The 14,960-nt window shown below is 44.9% G+C and overlaps 2 protein-coding genes across 2 annotated transcripts; both read left to right on the forward strand.

The window, feature by feature from the left end:
- Positions 1-434: 434 nt before the first annotated feature.
- LOC136519568 (phytochrome a-like) lies at positions 435-7,690 on the forward strand. The gene is made up of 6 exons (XM_066512955.1): positions 435-571; positions 2,818-4,932; positions 5,078-5,894; positions 6,084-6,380; positions 6,487-6,730; positions 7,212-7,690. The coding sequence occupies exons 2-5, from the start codon at positions 2,868-2,870 to the stop codon at positions 6,701-6,703; spliced, it is 3,396 nt and encodes a 1,131-aa protein (XP_066369052.1). The 5' UTR covers positions 435-571; positions 2,818-2,867; the 3' UTR covers positions 6,704-6,730; positions 7,212-7,690.
- Positions 7,691-12,295: 4,605 nt separating this feature from the next.
- LOC136538169 (protein REVEILLE 6-like) lies at positions 12,296-12,956 on the forward strand. The gene has a single exon (XM_066530148.1). The coding sequence runs from the start codon at positions 12,396-12,398 to the stop codon at positions 12,942-12,944; it is 549 nt and encodes a 182-aa protein (XP_066386245.1). The 5' UTR covers positions 12,296-12,395; the 3' UTR covers positions 12,945-12,956.
- The last annotated feature ends 2,004 nt before the right edge of the window (positions 12,957-14,960 follow it).

The following is a 14,960-nucleotide window of genomic DNA, read 5'->3' on the forward strand; positions in this document are numbered from 1 at the left end:
TTGGACGTTGGCACGTTGCCACGCTGAGGTGGGAGAGAACAGTGGCACCACGTGGCGTTAGAAAAAACTACAGCAACAGTACAGGCGCAGGCGAGCTTGTTGGGCGACGAGACGAGCCCACGGCCCACGGGTGGGTGCAGCCGCAGCGCAGTGTAGCCTAGCCTGCCGGGTCAGGGGCTATTTGGCATGGCTCGTCACGAGCGTCTTTCGGAGCAGTCAGAGCTGCTCTGCAAGAGCTACAGCTTCTCTAAAATGTTCTGACTTCTCGACTTTTTACTTTAAAAAGTGTATTTTTCAGAAAAAACGTTTGGCAGGCTCCTCATGCGCCTCGAATCAGCGCTCGACACCTCCCGCTGCGCCCCCATCCTTCCGCGCCGGGCATGGGCACCCCCGGGTCGGCGCGCCCCCCCACCCAGTTGTCGACTTGCTCTTGCTGCTCACTCGCACTCGTCGCAGCGCCCCACGCCCACGCCCACCGGCCCCCGCTATTTATGCGTACTTGCTTGCCGGGAGAGTCGCCGGAGGTGCGCGTCCTCCCGCTCCAGAGATCACTGCTTCGCTCCACCCACCCGTAGGTCCCCTCCCCTACCCTCCTCCTCTTTCCTTCCTCCCCTGTTTGCGGTGTTGCCCAGCTTGCTTTAACCGTAATCTGTTCAGCATGTTCTTCTTCTTGGACACGGATTGTGGAGAGGCTCTTGGATTGGTCACTGAATGTCTGGATCCTCTGTTGCGTCTCTGTTGCTCTCGTCTGGGCCTGGCTCTTCGATCGGGAGGCAGCTAGAGTGCGATAGGTTTTTGTTTTTGGACCAATCAGCAGGAGGAGATATGCTTGCTCCTTCTGTTCTTCAGTACAAGGATTCATAGCTAGCTCGTTGGATTAGGGGGTGAGGAACAGAGGGTGCAAAGGCTGGCGTTTTTCACTTGTTCTTCTGTGTAGCTTTTGAGTCTTTGACATCATACGCATATTTGCGATGGCTGCGGCTAGCAAACTTAACATGCTAAATTTTAGAAGATGGGAAGATGAACATCCCGAGAACCCTTTTTTCTGAATTTGTTCATGCACAAAATATAGATAAAAAAGCATCCCTTTTTTGTTTTCTGGGGCTGCTGATGACGAGCGAATGGATAATGTCTGTTGGCTGTCGCTATTAAGCTGATCTGGTACCGTGAGAGGAAGGAGAAGGGGTGCTGCAAGTCCATTCCGTGGCTTTTCCAGTTACCCATGGTTCTTGCATTCTCGGCATCGGCATGGTCCATGTGCCATGTTCCGTTTTGACACGAAAGATTGGGAACGAAACGGACGGGGAAAAGTAACAGCTCGGCGGCTAGTATTCATGTCTTCGCGATGTTTTTTTTTTTTTGGTTAGCACTGGGCTGTTCTACTTTCAGATAAGTTCTCCATGTTAGGATCCATAGATGTTTTCCTGAAATGTTAGTGAGCGTCGTTTATTCGATTGCGCTCTGTTTTAGAACAGCAGGGGCTTTTCTCATGTCACAGGAGTGAAAACTTGTAATCCCCATCTGTTGAAGAAGAATATGAAATGAAATCTTGCTCCATAAACGCATACCACTGAAAGTTTCAAATGGTATCACTCATCATTAGTCTTAGTCTCTTAGGTTGCTTCTTTTTTTTTTTTTTGAAGGAACTGCTTCTTTCATATTGTAATTAATTTAGAGGCAAAGCTATCTGTTGCTATATAATCTCTCCGAGTTATTAGCTGAAAATAGTACATGTATACTACAACAGAAGGGCCTAATTTTGCATGTTTCAATAGCACATGCATTTCAATTTTCTTGAGAGAAAAATAGCTAAATAATTGTAATTTTTGGGAAAAAAAATACTTTCAAAAACAAATCCAGTGATTTTTTTAATCACAAAACATACATGCTAGATGAATTGTTGAACAAATATCATAAAAAGAAACAGATAAAGCCCATTCCACGAAACCTCATTTACTGTTAATGGGGGTAAATAAACTTGATCTTATTATTCTGTTACACGAATTATTGCATGATTTAACTCTATGATAATTATGACTTCATCTAAGAACCACATGTTGTAGCGCTGGTTCTGTTGGAGTGCGGATTTGGTGCCTAGGGGGCTAGTGCCCTTGTTAGCTAAAATACCATGTTACAATGTTTCAAAACTCATTACAAAAATCGTGTATGTAGTACACATAAAGTTAAGTATAGCCGCAAGAATTCAGTTTGACATAAAAGATGAATTTCAAATTGAATTGTTGCGACTACACTTAACTTTAGGTGTACTACATACATGATTTTTTTCATGATTTTTGAAACATTGCAACATGGTATTTTAGAACGAGGGCGCCAACCCCCCTGGTCGCCATATGATTTTCCATTCTGTTAATAGGCATGGGAAGTGCAATAGCCCATGGGGCAAATTCCATGATGCCCGGTGTGATTAGGATTTTACCATTTTTTTAATCAAAATTATAACTTGGATCAGCTTAGGATTTTTTTCCTAACTAAGCGGTATTTTTGTGGGGTAAATAAAAAATTGGTACACTGCTTTGGAAAGATTAAATATATTATTAACTGAAACATCACTTTTTGTGATTCATCTTTAGGCAATCTATCAAAAACTAAAGTGGTATTTTCTATATTTTCTCAAGGTCTGGAAAGACAAGGAAAAAAAAAATCCTTTCACGATATACTCTGGCAACAAGGACTTGTCTTATGTGTGGAGTCATTGTATATATTGTAGTACATTGACAAAATCTTTTGTTTTTGCATCACACTGGGGTGTTATTACTTCATATTACTGATTTATGCTTTCCACTGCCCTTTTACCAGTTAAGCAAGAGTGATATCTGGTGGTTTTTTGTTTTTCAAAGAAGACAGAAATGTCTTCCTCGAGGCCTGCCCACTCTTCCAATTCATCCAGCAGGACTCGCCAGAGCTCCCGGGCAAGGATATTAGCACAAACAACCCTTGATGCTGAACTCAATGCAGAGTATGAAGAGTCTGGTGATTCCTTTGATTACTCCAAGTTGCTTGAAGCACAGCGGAGCACTCCACCTGAGCAGCAAGGGCGATCGGGAAAGGTCATAGCCTACTTGCAGCATATTCAAAGAGGAAAGCTCATCCAACCATTTGGTTGCTTATTGGCCCTTGACGAGAAGAACTTCAGGGTCATTGCATTCAGTGAGAATGCACCTGAAATGCTCACAACGGTCAGCCATGCTGTGCCGAACGTTGATGATCCCCCAAAGCTAGGAATTGGTACAAATGTGCGCTCCCTTTTCACTGACCCTGGTGCTACAGCACTGCAGAAGGCACTAGGATTTGCTGATGTTTCTTTGCTGAATCCTATCCTAGTTCAATGCAAGACCTCAGGCAAGCCATTCTATGCCATTGTTCATAGGGCAACTGGTTGTCTGGTGGTAGATTTTGAGCCTGTGAAGCCTACAGAATTTCCTGCCACTGCTGCTGGGGCTTTGCAGTCTTACAAGCTTGCTGCCAAGGCAATCTCCAAGATCCAGTCACTACCAGGTGGAAGCATGGAGGCCTTATGCAATACCGTGGTTAAGGAAGTCTTTGACCTTACAGGTTATGACAGGGTTATGGCTTACAAGTTCCATGGAGATGAGCATGGGGAGGTCTTTGCTGAGATCACCAAACCTGGTATTGAGCCCTATCTAGGCCTGCACTATCCAGCCACTGATATCCCTCAAGCTGCCAGGTTTCTCTTCATGAAGAACAAAGTCAGAATGATCTGTGATTGCCGTGCAAGATCCATGAAGATTATTGAAGATGAGGCACTCTCCATTGATATTAGCTTGTGTGGTTCAACTCTTAGAGCACCACATAGCTGTCACCTTCAGTATATGGAGAACATGAACTCGATTGCATCCCTTGTCATGGCTGTTGTGGTTAATGAAAATGAAGAGGATGATGAACCTGAGCCTGAACAACCAGCACAACAGCAGAAGAAGAAGAAACTGTGGGGTCTCATTGTTTGCCACCATGAGAGCCCCAGATATGTCCCGTTTCCACTGCGGTATGCCTGTGAATTCTTGGCCCAAGTGTTTGCTGTCCATGTAAACAAGGAATTTGAATTGGAGAAGCAGATACGAGAGAAAAGCATTCTGCGAATGCAAACAATGCTCTCTGACATGCTATTCAAGGAAGCATCTCCCTTGAGTATCGTATCTGGGAGTCCAAATATCATGGACCTAGTTAAGTGTGATGGTGCTGCTCTTTTGTATGGGGACAAAGTCTGGCGGCTTCAAACGGCTCCAACTGAGTCTCAGATACGTGATATTGCCTTCTGGCTTTCAGAAGTTCATGGGGATTCCACTGGCTTGAGTACTGATAGCCTCCAGGATGCTGGATATCCAGGAGCTGCTTCCCTTGGTGACATGATTTGTGGAATGGCAGTGGCTAAGATCACGTCCAAGGACATTCTTTTCTGGTTCAGGTCTCATACAGCTGCTGAAATCAAATGGGGAGGTGCAAAGCATGATCCATCTGATAAGGATGACAACAGAAGGATGCACCCTAGGTTGTCCTTTAAGGCTTTCCTTGATGTTGTCAAGATGAAGAGTTTGCCATGGAGCGACTACGAAATGGATGCTATTCACTCATTGCAACTTATTCTTAGAAGTACACTGAATGGTGCCTTGAAGCCGGCCCAGGCATCTGGTTTAGATAACCAGATTGGTGATCTCAAACTTGATGGGCTTGCTGAATTGCAAGCAGTGACAAGTGAAATGGTTCGCCTCATGGAAACAGCAACTGTTCCGATCTTGGCAGTAGATGGCAATGGATTGGTCAATGGATGGAATCAAAAGGTAGCAGAATTGTCAGGGTTGAGAGTTGATGAAGCTATAGGAAGACACATACTTACACTTGTGGAGGATTCTTCTGTATCAATTGTTCAGAGGATGCTATATTTAGCTCTACAGGGTGAGTGGAACTAAAGGTCTTAAGCACCTTTGTTATCTGCAATATTTGATTATCATTCTTACTATTAGTAGTCAACCCTCAGAAAAAGAAATGAATAATTTATTGTATTATGTATTGATTTCTAAATATTTCATCAATTGAGCAGGCAGAGAAGAGAAGGAAGTTCGATTTGAGTTGAAAACACATGGCTCCAAGAGGGATGATGGCCCTGTTATCTTGGTTGTAAATGCTTGTGCCAGTCGTGACCTTCATGACCATGTTGTTGGGGTGTGCTTTGTAGCCCAGGATATGACTGTTCATAAGTTGGTCATGGACAAATTTACTCGGATTGAGGGGGACTACAAGGCAATCATTCACAACCCAAACCCGCTCATTCCTCCTATATTTGGTGCTGACCAATTTGGATGGTGCTCTGAGTGGAATGCAGCCATGACCAAGCTTACTGGGTGGCACAGAGATGAAGTGATCGATAAGATGCTCCTTGGTGAGGTTTTTGACAGTAGCAATGCTTCCTGCCTTTTGAAGAGCAAAGATGCTTTTGTACGTCTTTGCATTATCATCAACAGTGCATTAGCCGGTGAAGAGGCAGAAAAGGCTCCATTCGGTTTCTTTGACCGCAATGGGAAATATATTGAATGCCTTCTGTCAGTGAACAGAAAAGTAAATGCAGATGGTGTTGTCACTGGAGTGTTCTGTTTCATTCATGTTCCTAGTGATGACCTGCAGCATGCGCTACATGTGCAGCAAGCCTCTGAGCAGACAGCACAAAGAAGGTTGAAGGCTTTCTCGTACATGCGACATGCCATCAACAAACCTCTCTCAGGTATGCTTTATTCTAGGGAAACACTCAAGAGCACAGGTCTGAATGAAGAGCAGATGAGGCAGGTCCGTGTCGCAGATAGTTGTCATCGCCAACTAAACAAGATACTTGCCGACTTAGATCAAGATAACATTACTGACAAGTAATCTTCTTGCCAAGTCTTTTAAACTGTTCTATTAGGTTCTTGTATTTACTTTCATCTTCCTCATTATTTGACAATTTTCTCAACTGTAGGTTAATGGTATCACTTAATTTTATTTCACTAATTACTGAAGCTTATAGCCATATTCGTTACGACCAACTTAATATTTCTGTATCATTATGTTCACAGGTCAAGTTGCTTGGATTTGGATATGGCTGAATTTGTGTTGCAAGATGTGGTGGTGTCTGCTGTAAGTCAAGTACTGATAGGTTGCCAGGGTAAAGGTATCAGAGTCGCTTGCAACCTACCAGAGAGATTCATGAAGCAAAAAGTTTACGGGGATGGTATCCGACTCCAGCAGATTCTCTCCGACTTCTTATTTGTTTCGGTGAAGTTCTCTCCTGTTGGTGGCTCTGTTGATATCTCTTCCAAACTGACTAAGAACAGCATTGGGGAAAACCTTCATCTCATAGACTTCGAACTTAGGTACACTGGGCATGCTAACTTGCATGCATACACTCATTTCTGAATAGGAAATCATAAGGTATGAAGGCTTAAGTTACTCTTGTGTTTATGGCTTTATGGTTTTCAGGATCAAGCACCAAGGAGCAGGGGTCCCAGCAGAAATATTGTCACAAATGTATGAGGAGGACAATAAAGAGCAGTCAGAGGAGGGCTTGAGCCTTCTTGTTTCTAGAAACCTTCTGAGGCTCATGAATGGTGACATTCGTCACCTCAGGGAAGCTGGCATGTCAACCTTCATCCTCACTGCTGAACTTGCTGCTGCTCCTTCAGCAGTTGGACAATGAAATCATCACTGCAATCAGTGTCAAATGGTATGTTCGCTAGTTTGGGTTAAGGTAGTCTGCTGTGTTTGTTTTCATTCAACTGCTGTTTTTTTAACGTAAAACCGTCAGGAGTTTTGCCAGAATTATATAAATAAAGAAGGGGAACTGCTGGTTATGTAGACCTTACTTTCTTGATTTTGCCCTGTAACCTCTGTTACAACAGTAAAGTTTTTTTTTTGTAACTGATAGGGGTTTTGTGACTGATACCTGCCACAAAAACATGAGCTAAGGATAAAATAACTCTGCAATTTCCCAAATTTTGTACTATGGTTATTTGATGAATGAACAAGATACCCATGTTCTTTCCATATGAGGGGTAAAGATATATAGATCTGCATATTCTGGGAAACAATACAGAACAGAGGATAACAATTATGGCTAATTCCAATTAATTGGTGTATGTGTATTGTTTCGTGTGTACTTCAAGTAACCCTTTGCTAAAGAATATTGTTTCTGCCCTTGACGCCAGCTCTCAGAGTTCATTTGGAAAGCCACGGTGGTTTGCGGAGAGTGGGAAATGCTGTTGGATCACCGAATGCATAAGAAATAAGATTGACTTGTATCGTTGTTTATTAGGGGGGAAAGTTGTACAGGCATAGTAAGGCTCCATACTTCTGCTCTGTTTGTGCCTGTAACCCAACTGTGTAAGTTTTTAACTTTCAGAAACAAAAAACCTACCTTGTGAGGTTCAAGTTCAAGCTAATATGAATAATGAAGTGTTTAATAAAAAAAACGTGATAAATTGTCAAATTTGGCGGCAGCTTTGGTGTCTTATTTCTGCCCATGCGCCCATGCGCTGTGCATGTGGTGTTGTAGTATACTGGTGTAAGCTGATTATGCCTGGTGGGCTAACCACGGCTCTTGTTCAGCCTTCTTGTTCATAATTTACGCTCTGGAAAGCTCCTTGGTGTTCTAATACGATTTGAGTTGACTGAAATTCTGAAACAATGCAGTGCGCTACCAGTGTTTTGAGGATAATATTACCGTTGGGCATATGGGTGTAGGATTAGAATATGGTGTATAAAGTACCCATGATATATTCATCCTTTCGGTTTTGAGGGATATAAATAATTAGTGAATTCGTTTCTACGAAAACAAGGCTCCCTACAACGTGTGCTCGTTCTGAATGGAGAATGGGGTGCCAATGCGGCAATGCAGCCCAGATCAGGTAGTACTCATAGAAACGTCCAGATTTCACATTGCCCAGAATAGAGTGCGGCTGCAGTGTACGTATGTTCCTTCAGATTTGATGTTTCCAAGAATTTCAGATGTCAATCTTAATTACAGTATATCCTATAAAACTGTCGAGAAGTATTTGTAATCGGCGACAGGTGCGACCTGCGAGCAAGCACTTCACAGATTTAGCAAGAAGGTAGCCAAGGGGAGGACAGCCGTACCATACGCGCAGGCCGGAGCCGAGCTCGAAGACTCGGAGCGTCTCTGAGTAGCTCGGTAGCAGACGGCCTCCGTCCGTCCCGCCACCTCCATGCCGTCGCGGCGTTGCGTCTCCCCCTCTCGGATCTCTCACCTTCTTCGCATTCCCGTTGGTGGCTTACTGCTGGACACGGTGACGTCGTTGCGGCGGTGTCATAATGGAGGCGGCCTCGGGGTGACCACCGTGGCACCGCAGATGATAAGCACACCTGCTGAACAAAATGGGTCGTGCGGTTTTGGTGAACGCAGTGATGGACAGCCAGCTGGTCTACTTCATGAGCTCCCTACCGTTGCCACCGTCAGTAATCCAGCAACTCGATAAGATAAGAAGGGCTTTCATGTGGGCTGGTGATGGCAATGGAATGGTCTCATCAGCAATGTGCCTTGTCGCTTGGCAGAAGGTTTGTAGCACAAAGGAATTAGGTGGCCTGGGAATAAAAGACACAGCAACTCAAAATATCTGCTTACTGCTAAAGCTAGTTCACAAACTTCACTTCGCAAGGTCTTCAGCATGGGCTCAATGGGTACGGAGCAGAGCATGTATTGCATCGCTGAAGGGTGATCTACATGGCGAGCACTGGGAGGTAATGAGAACAATTTTGCCGCTATACCAAGCCGTTACAACTGTGGCCATCGGCAATGGCCAGCACACATCTTTCTGGATGGATGCCTGGCTAGGCGATGATGCTCTGGCCGACCGTTTCCATGCCCTTTACAGTCACTGCACGAAGAAAGAAGCCTCTGTACAGGAGATAGTTGACAATGGACTGACGGGTGCATTTGTGAGTAGGCTATCAAATGTTGCATCGGCACAACTTCAGTCACTACAAGAACTGCTATCAAATGCCACTCTCACTGATCAGCCAGATAGCAGAATCTCGCCATTCATTGATCCTAACGGAAAGCTTGACACCGGCTCTATTTACAGGCTTCTGAAGGCCCGTGGCCAGGCTCATAATGACCAAGCGGCCTACATTTGGAATAGCAAAGCCCCCCCACGAGTGCAATTCTTTATGTGGCTTCTATGCCACAAACGAATTCAGTGCCGCACCAACCTCCTGAAGAAACAAATTGTCAGCAATGCATTGTGTGAAATCTGCAGTGAAGCCGATGAGACCCTAGAACACATCATATTTGGCTGCACCACTGCACGGAATTTTTGGGCTGCAATTGGCATCACGATGACGCCTGGACAGAGCATTGAGGACTTACACAGAGTTCCCTGCCCCCCAAGGTATACCTAAACAGGGCTTTCAGACACTGATGGCGCTTGCCTGCTGGCAGTTGTGGAAGAGACGGAATGCGGTGGTTTTCCGAGATGAAGGGCCCTCACTCAATCAACTTTTGGGATCATGCAAGAGTGAGGGGGAACAATGGAGAGTTAGAATGCCACGGAAGCAAAGAACGGTGGTAGATCAATGGCGCATGCTATTTCAAATGGCAATGGCTCACATCTCCTGAGCTATCTGTTCCCTAGGATACGATCTGAATCTGTTTGCATGTTTACCAAAATCCTCTGAACCAAACTTGGAAGTCAGAGAATATGTAAAACAACTATGACAAGCCGTTTCAAGGCCAAATACAAATAAATCAGGTGGAGATTTCTCCCCCCGTTGAACTGTAAAAAAAAACCGTGGCACCGCAGCCGCCAGCCGGCCACGGTGAGGAGTTAAAAGGACGTTGCGGCGGCGGTTGAAGAAGATCTCATGCTTCACTAACTGTGGTCGCCCCCACCCCACCCCAAAACAACCACACACACGAGATTCTGATTAACATGTAGTACTCCGTTCTAAATTACAAGTCATTTTAATTCTTTTTTATATCAAATTTACTATGTATCTAAATCTATATCTGGATATATATAGCAAATTCAACGTAAAAAGGTCAAAATGGCTTATAATTTGGAATGGATAGACTAACAATCTATCCACTTTTTGCAGAAACGCCCATAAATGATATAAGCATGCTTGGTGTATAAGGCTAATTGTTAAACAGCTAAATTTTAGCCTTGGACCATCCAAATTGAAGCTAATAGATAGATTAGTTTTTTGAGAATAAAAAAATAGGTTTCTGGTGTCATGAGACATGAGTTGCAACAAGAACCAACATCATTTAAACTAAGATTATAATTAAATGCATATTGAATATATATCGAGGTGCCACTACAAAAGAAAAAAAAACTATAAATATGGATGAAAAAACATATAGATAAATATCGTTAAGTTTATCACAACTTGATATAGATTACATAGTACCTATATGTCTATTGTAATAGAAAATGAATAAAGATGAAACAGATGAAAATAGACATGATTATTTTTTCTGAGTTACAGGTATTAAACATTAACTTGTAATGATTATGTTTAGTAACTTCTAAACCGTATGAGAGCATGCAGCATGGGTTGATAGAGTAGTACTTATAATTTTTAAGAGATCGTCTAAGGTCCTGTTTGGGGCGGGGGCACGCGACACCAAACACCACAATTCTTGAACGGTTTCTCCTCCCCGCGATCCAGTCCCCCGCGCCTATTACATGTCAACACGGAATTGGAAGAGAGGGAGCAGTGAGGAAAATCCCTCGGCTTCTCGACCTTCCTCCTCCCGCACAGCTATGCCTAGCTTCCTCCTGAATCGAACCCCGCCGTCCTCTGTCCTCTGGTCGGAGGGCCTCCTTCATCCCCGGTCCGTGGGTCAACATTTGCACCCTCTCCTCCTCGATGGCCCCTACACCTTTCTCTTCTCCTCTCTCGCTCAATAGTCGCTGGTTGTGCCCGCCTTGAATGCTCTCCGGCAGCCGGTCCCAAAGACCTCCTCCGAGGTCCTTGCCGCCGCTGAGATCCGGAGAGGGGCACCTATGGTGAGAAGGCATTGCGGTGGCGACGACATATGAGCCCGTACGGCTTCCTCCTCACCAAGCCCCTCTTCCTTCTCGTCGAGCCTGGCCTACACCGCTTCCTCCTCACCCTCCTCCTCGTCGTCGTAGGTCGAGCACGTGAGTTCTTTCTCCCCTAGAATCTGTCTTACCAAAATGCTGAGCCTTTTCTCCACGTGATTCTTATGAAAGCTCGTTGTGGAAGAAATCCAACTTTAATTCAAAGCGAGGTCTACAAGTTATTCCAAACAAGGTCTAAAACTAACCCCTGTTCCTTAAAGAAAGGAGACAAACTCCTCTCCTTTATTCCTAAAGAAACATAGTTGATGGTTTCAAGATACTCACCTATTTGTGGCATAGATACGAGGTAACTACCTAAATGTAATTTAGGTCCATACAAGAATTTATATCATGATAGTTATATTTTTTAATCAAAGTAGAGACACAGACACTTATATATGCATGTGCACTCATCCCCCTATAAACACAAACATATACAATTTACCTCCGTGAGCACTTCCAAATAACTCGGTCAGTAGATCTTAAGATTAATGAATTCACCGTCTTTATGTAAACGAACACGTTGTCTACCACAAAAAAAACCATTAATTTCTAGAATAAATCATGAAAAATACGAATACCGACAGTATCAAGCCACTCAATGCGCTGAGTGAACCAGATACACAATTTGGTGTGTTCCCCTTACATTTGAGTAAGGTTGATTCATCGTTCGCTTTTTTTGAAATCACTATTTTGTTGGTTTATACTTTACACAGATCCCGGAACGCAGACTGATCCATATGAACAATGTGTCATTATAGCTATAATAACTTCGAACGAGTTCCACATGGAGAAATGATCAAGCACGATTTATATATAATCTAAAAACATGGGAGAATAAGGGGTCGTTCGTTGATGCGCAGATTGTTCAAAGCAGCCCCGAAATAGTGCGTCTTTCACCTAATGTCGCACATCGGCCAAACCCCGGCCCCTCCCCCCTTGCAGCATGAGCATGACAACGCTTGAGCTTCCTATCCGTCGGTAGGCCTAGCCGCGTCTGCGGTCTGCCTAACACGCCCGCAATTCACACTCGCTGCATGTGTGTAATCCCCCAAGCTTGTTGAGCACATGCGCTGTGAATCGGTCACACGTTTTCTGCATCCGATGCTCACTCATCGATCCCTATTCCCTATATATATGTTCACGCACTCTGAACACCAGCACACACCATCCCAGGCCGAGAACTCTCAATCCTCCGCTCTCATTTCATACGTGCTCTCGCTGCTTCTGCTCAAGAAGCTAGAGTGACGGGACGGAGACAGGTCGAAACACAGTGAACAAACGACGATGGCGGCAGTCGTGGCGGCGAAGTCTACCGGCATGGCGGGGAAGAAGCTCCGGAAGCCGTACACCATCACCAATCCTCGGCAGAAGTGGACGGCCGACGAGCACGACCGGTTCCTCCACGCGCTGGTGCTGTACGGCCGCGACTGGAAGAGGATCGAGGCATTCGTCGCCACCAAGACAACCACGCAGATCCGCAGCCACGCCCAGAAGCACTTCCTCAGGGCTCAGAAGATGGGCCTCGCGGTGCCGCCAGTGCACCCTCGCCGCGCCGGCGCCGTCCGCCAGGCTCAGCCGCCCATCAGCTGGCTGCCCTCGTTTGCGGATGATGATGACGCGATCATGTCGGAGGACGAGACGATTGGTCAGCTTCCGCTGTCTCCGGACCATCCGGACTTTGCTCTGGTGTACAGGTTCGTCGGTGACGTCTTTGGCTCGGACGCGCCGCGGCCGGTGGAAGCGCAGTTGCAGAGACTGCTCGGCGCGGATCCTGTCATTGTGGATACCATCCTACGTGTGCTAGGGAACCTTGAAGCTAATCTGTCATTTTAGGATTTCAGATTAGAAATTGTTGCGATCGATAATATTTTGTACTCAACTATGTACAATTAGGTCACCAACCCGTGCGGTTGCATTGGGTTGTATTTTTGGAAAGGCAAAAATAATGCCACTTTGACATCCCTCGTCTCTCCGTTTGAAATTAGGGAAACTATTATATAGGATTATGCCGACTTATTTGGGCTTATATGCACTTTTAAAGTCGGGAAGCGAAAATATAATTCATCTTGCTAAACGAAAAAACTAAAAGCACGTAGGTGAAGCCAAATAAAAACACTTTCCTTTTTTTCATATGTGTGAATGCACCCATCATATGCATCACGACATTCATTAATGACATCCATTCACCGCATGAGCATTTCACATGAGCCGAAAGGGGCTCCTTAGCATCATAAGGCTCCCCTATATCGTATTTGATGAGATCAAAACTAGTTTGCAATTGTGGATCGCCACATGCATCCTTTTCGATCTCTGTGTACACAATGATGTGAAAAGAGCTCGGTGACTTCGAGTTGCCAAAAATATGTGCAAGCAAAGCACAAACTAGTCTAAAAGCATCGAGGGGCTCATTTCGCGACCATTCGCCCTACGTCGTAAAAGGTGTGAGGGGTTGGCGCCAAACCAATCTAAAAGCGCAAAGGGGCTCATTTCGTGGCTCCTCGCCCCACACCGTAAAAGGCGCGATAGGTTGGCGCCAAACCGATCTAAAAAGCACCGAGGGGCTCATTTCACAACTCTTCGCCCTGCGCCGTAAAAGGTGTGAGGGTTGGCGCCAAACCGATCTAAAAGCGTCGAGGGGCTCATTTCGGAATTCTTCACCCCACGCCTCAAAAAGTGTGAGGGGTTAGCGCAAAATGGATCTTGACGATGCCATACTCCCAGAAATCCCGACTACCGAATATGCTGGCTACCGAATCCGTACCGAAGAAGACCTGAAGGCTCACAACTCGATCATTCAGGGAAGGATATCTCAAGATCACGCTAAGACTCCGACTATGCCACGACTACGTAGCTTGTAGGGCAAGTAGGCTCAGATATAAATAGCTAGCCATACCCCCCGTTGTAATCATCAAAACTCTCATAGGCATAGCCATCTTGTAATCGCCATCTCACTATTTGATGAGATCATAATACAAACAAGTAGCGACTGGATGTACGACTTTTACTCACTTCCCAGGGGCCCTAACCAGTATAAATCTTGTATCTCGACTGTGATTGCTCTTTGCACCAAGCGAGTTTCTTCAAGAACCAAATATCTGTCGGTAAAAAGACACTGACAGAGGCGCGCCAGGTAGGGGGATTTCGCACAAAGACTGATCATGCTGATCATCAGTGGAGTTTGGTATTCCGATCCGATGTGTTCCAACATCAAGGCACTACCTACCTCATCCAAATCTAAGATCATGGGTGATTACGACTCAGGGCCTCAGATCTATTTGTCATCGCGCAACATGCCACCAACTATCCACTTTAGAAGTCTGTTATTCAAGCATGATAGAGATTTCAATCTCAAGTGGATGGGAATCGATGATCCCAATCTCACTCGCGTTGGACGTGAGGTTTTCTCCTCCTGGGGACACCCAACTGAAGAGGAGATGAATGACAAAACCGCTAAACTCGATCTAGACTTCGAGGACTCACAAGATGAGATTAATCCTTTCGAAAGTCGCCGAATCTACATGGCTAGTCGTGATCGGACTTTAGCAGATGAGGCTAGGTCATCGGCCACCCAACCACCTCCATGTCTTAGCAATGCACCAATGCTCAATACGGTTCCACCGCGAGCAGCGACCTAGACAACCCTATGTAACATCTCTATGTTAAGCATCACAATTCGCACTTGCATTTCATGAGCATAAGCATCATTCAAGCATTCATGAACATGAGCATATGAAATTTCATCTCATTCTTATACTTTGTCACATGAAATGTTGATTCATATATATATGCTAATGCTTACATATGCTAGGATTTACATGTGACCAATATATAAAATGTTTATGGGACCTT

Source organism: Miscanthus floridulus, chromosome 2 (assembly GCF_019320115.1).
Source record: "Miscanthus floridulus cultivar M001 chromosome 2, ASM1932011v1, whole genome shotgun sequence".
Lineage (NCBI taxonomy): Eukaryota > Viridiplantae > Streptophyta > Magnoliopsida > Poales > Poaceae > Miscanthus > Miscanthus floridulus.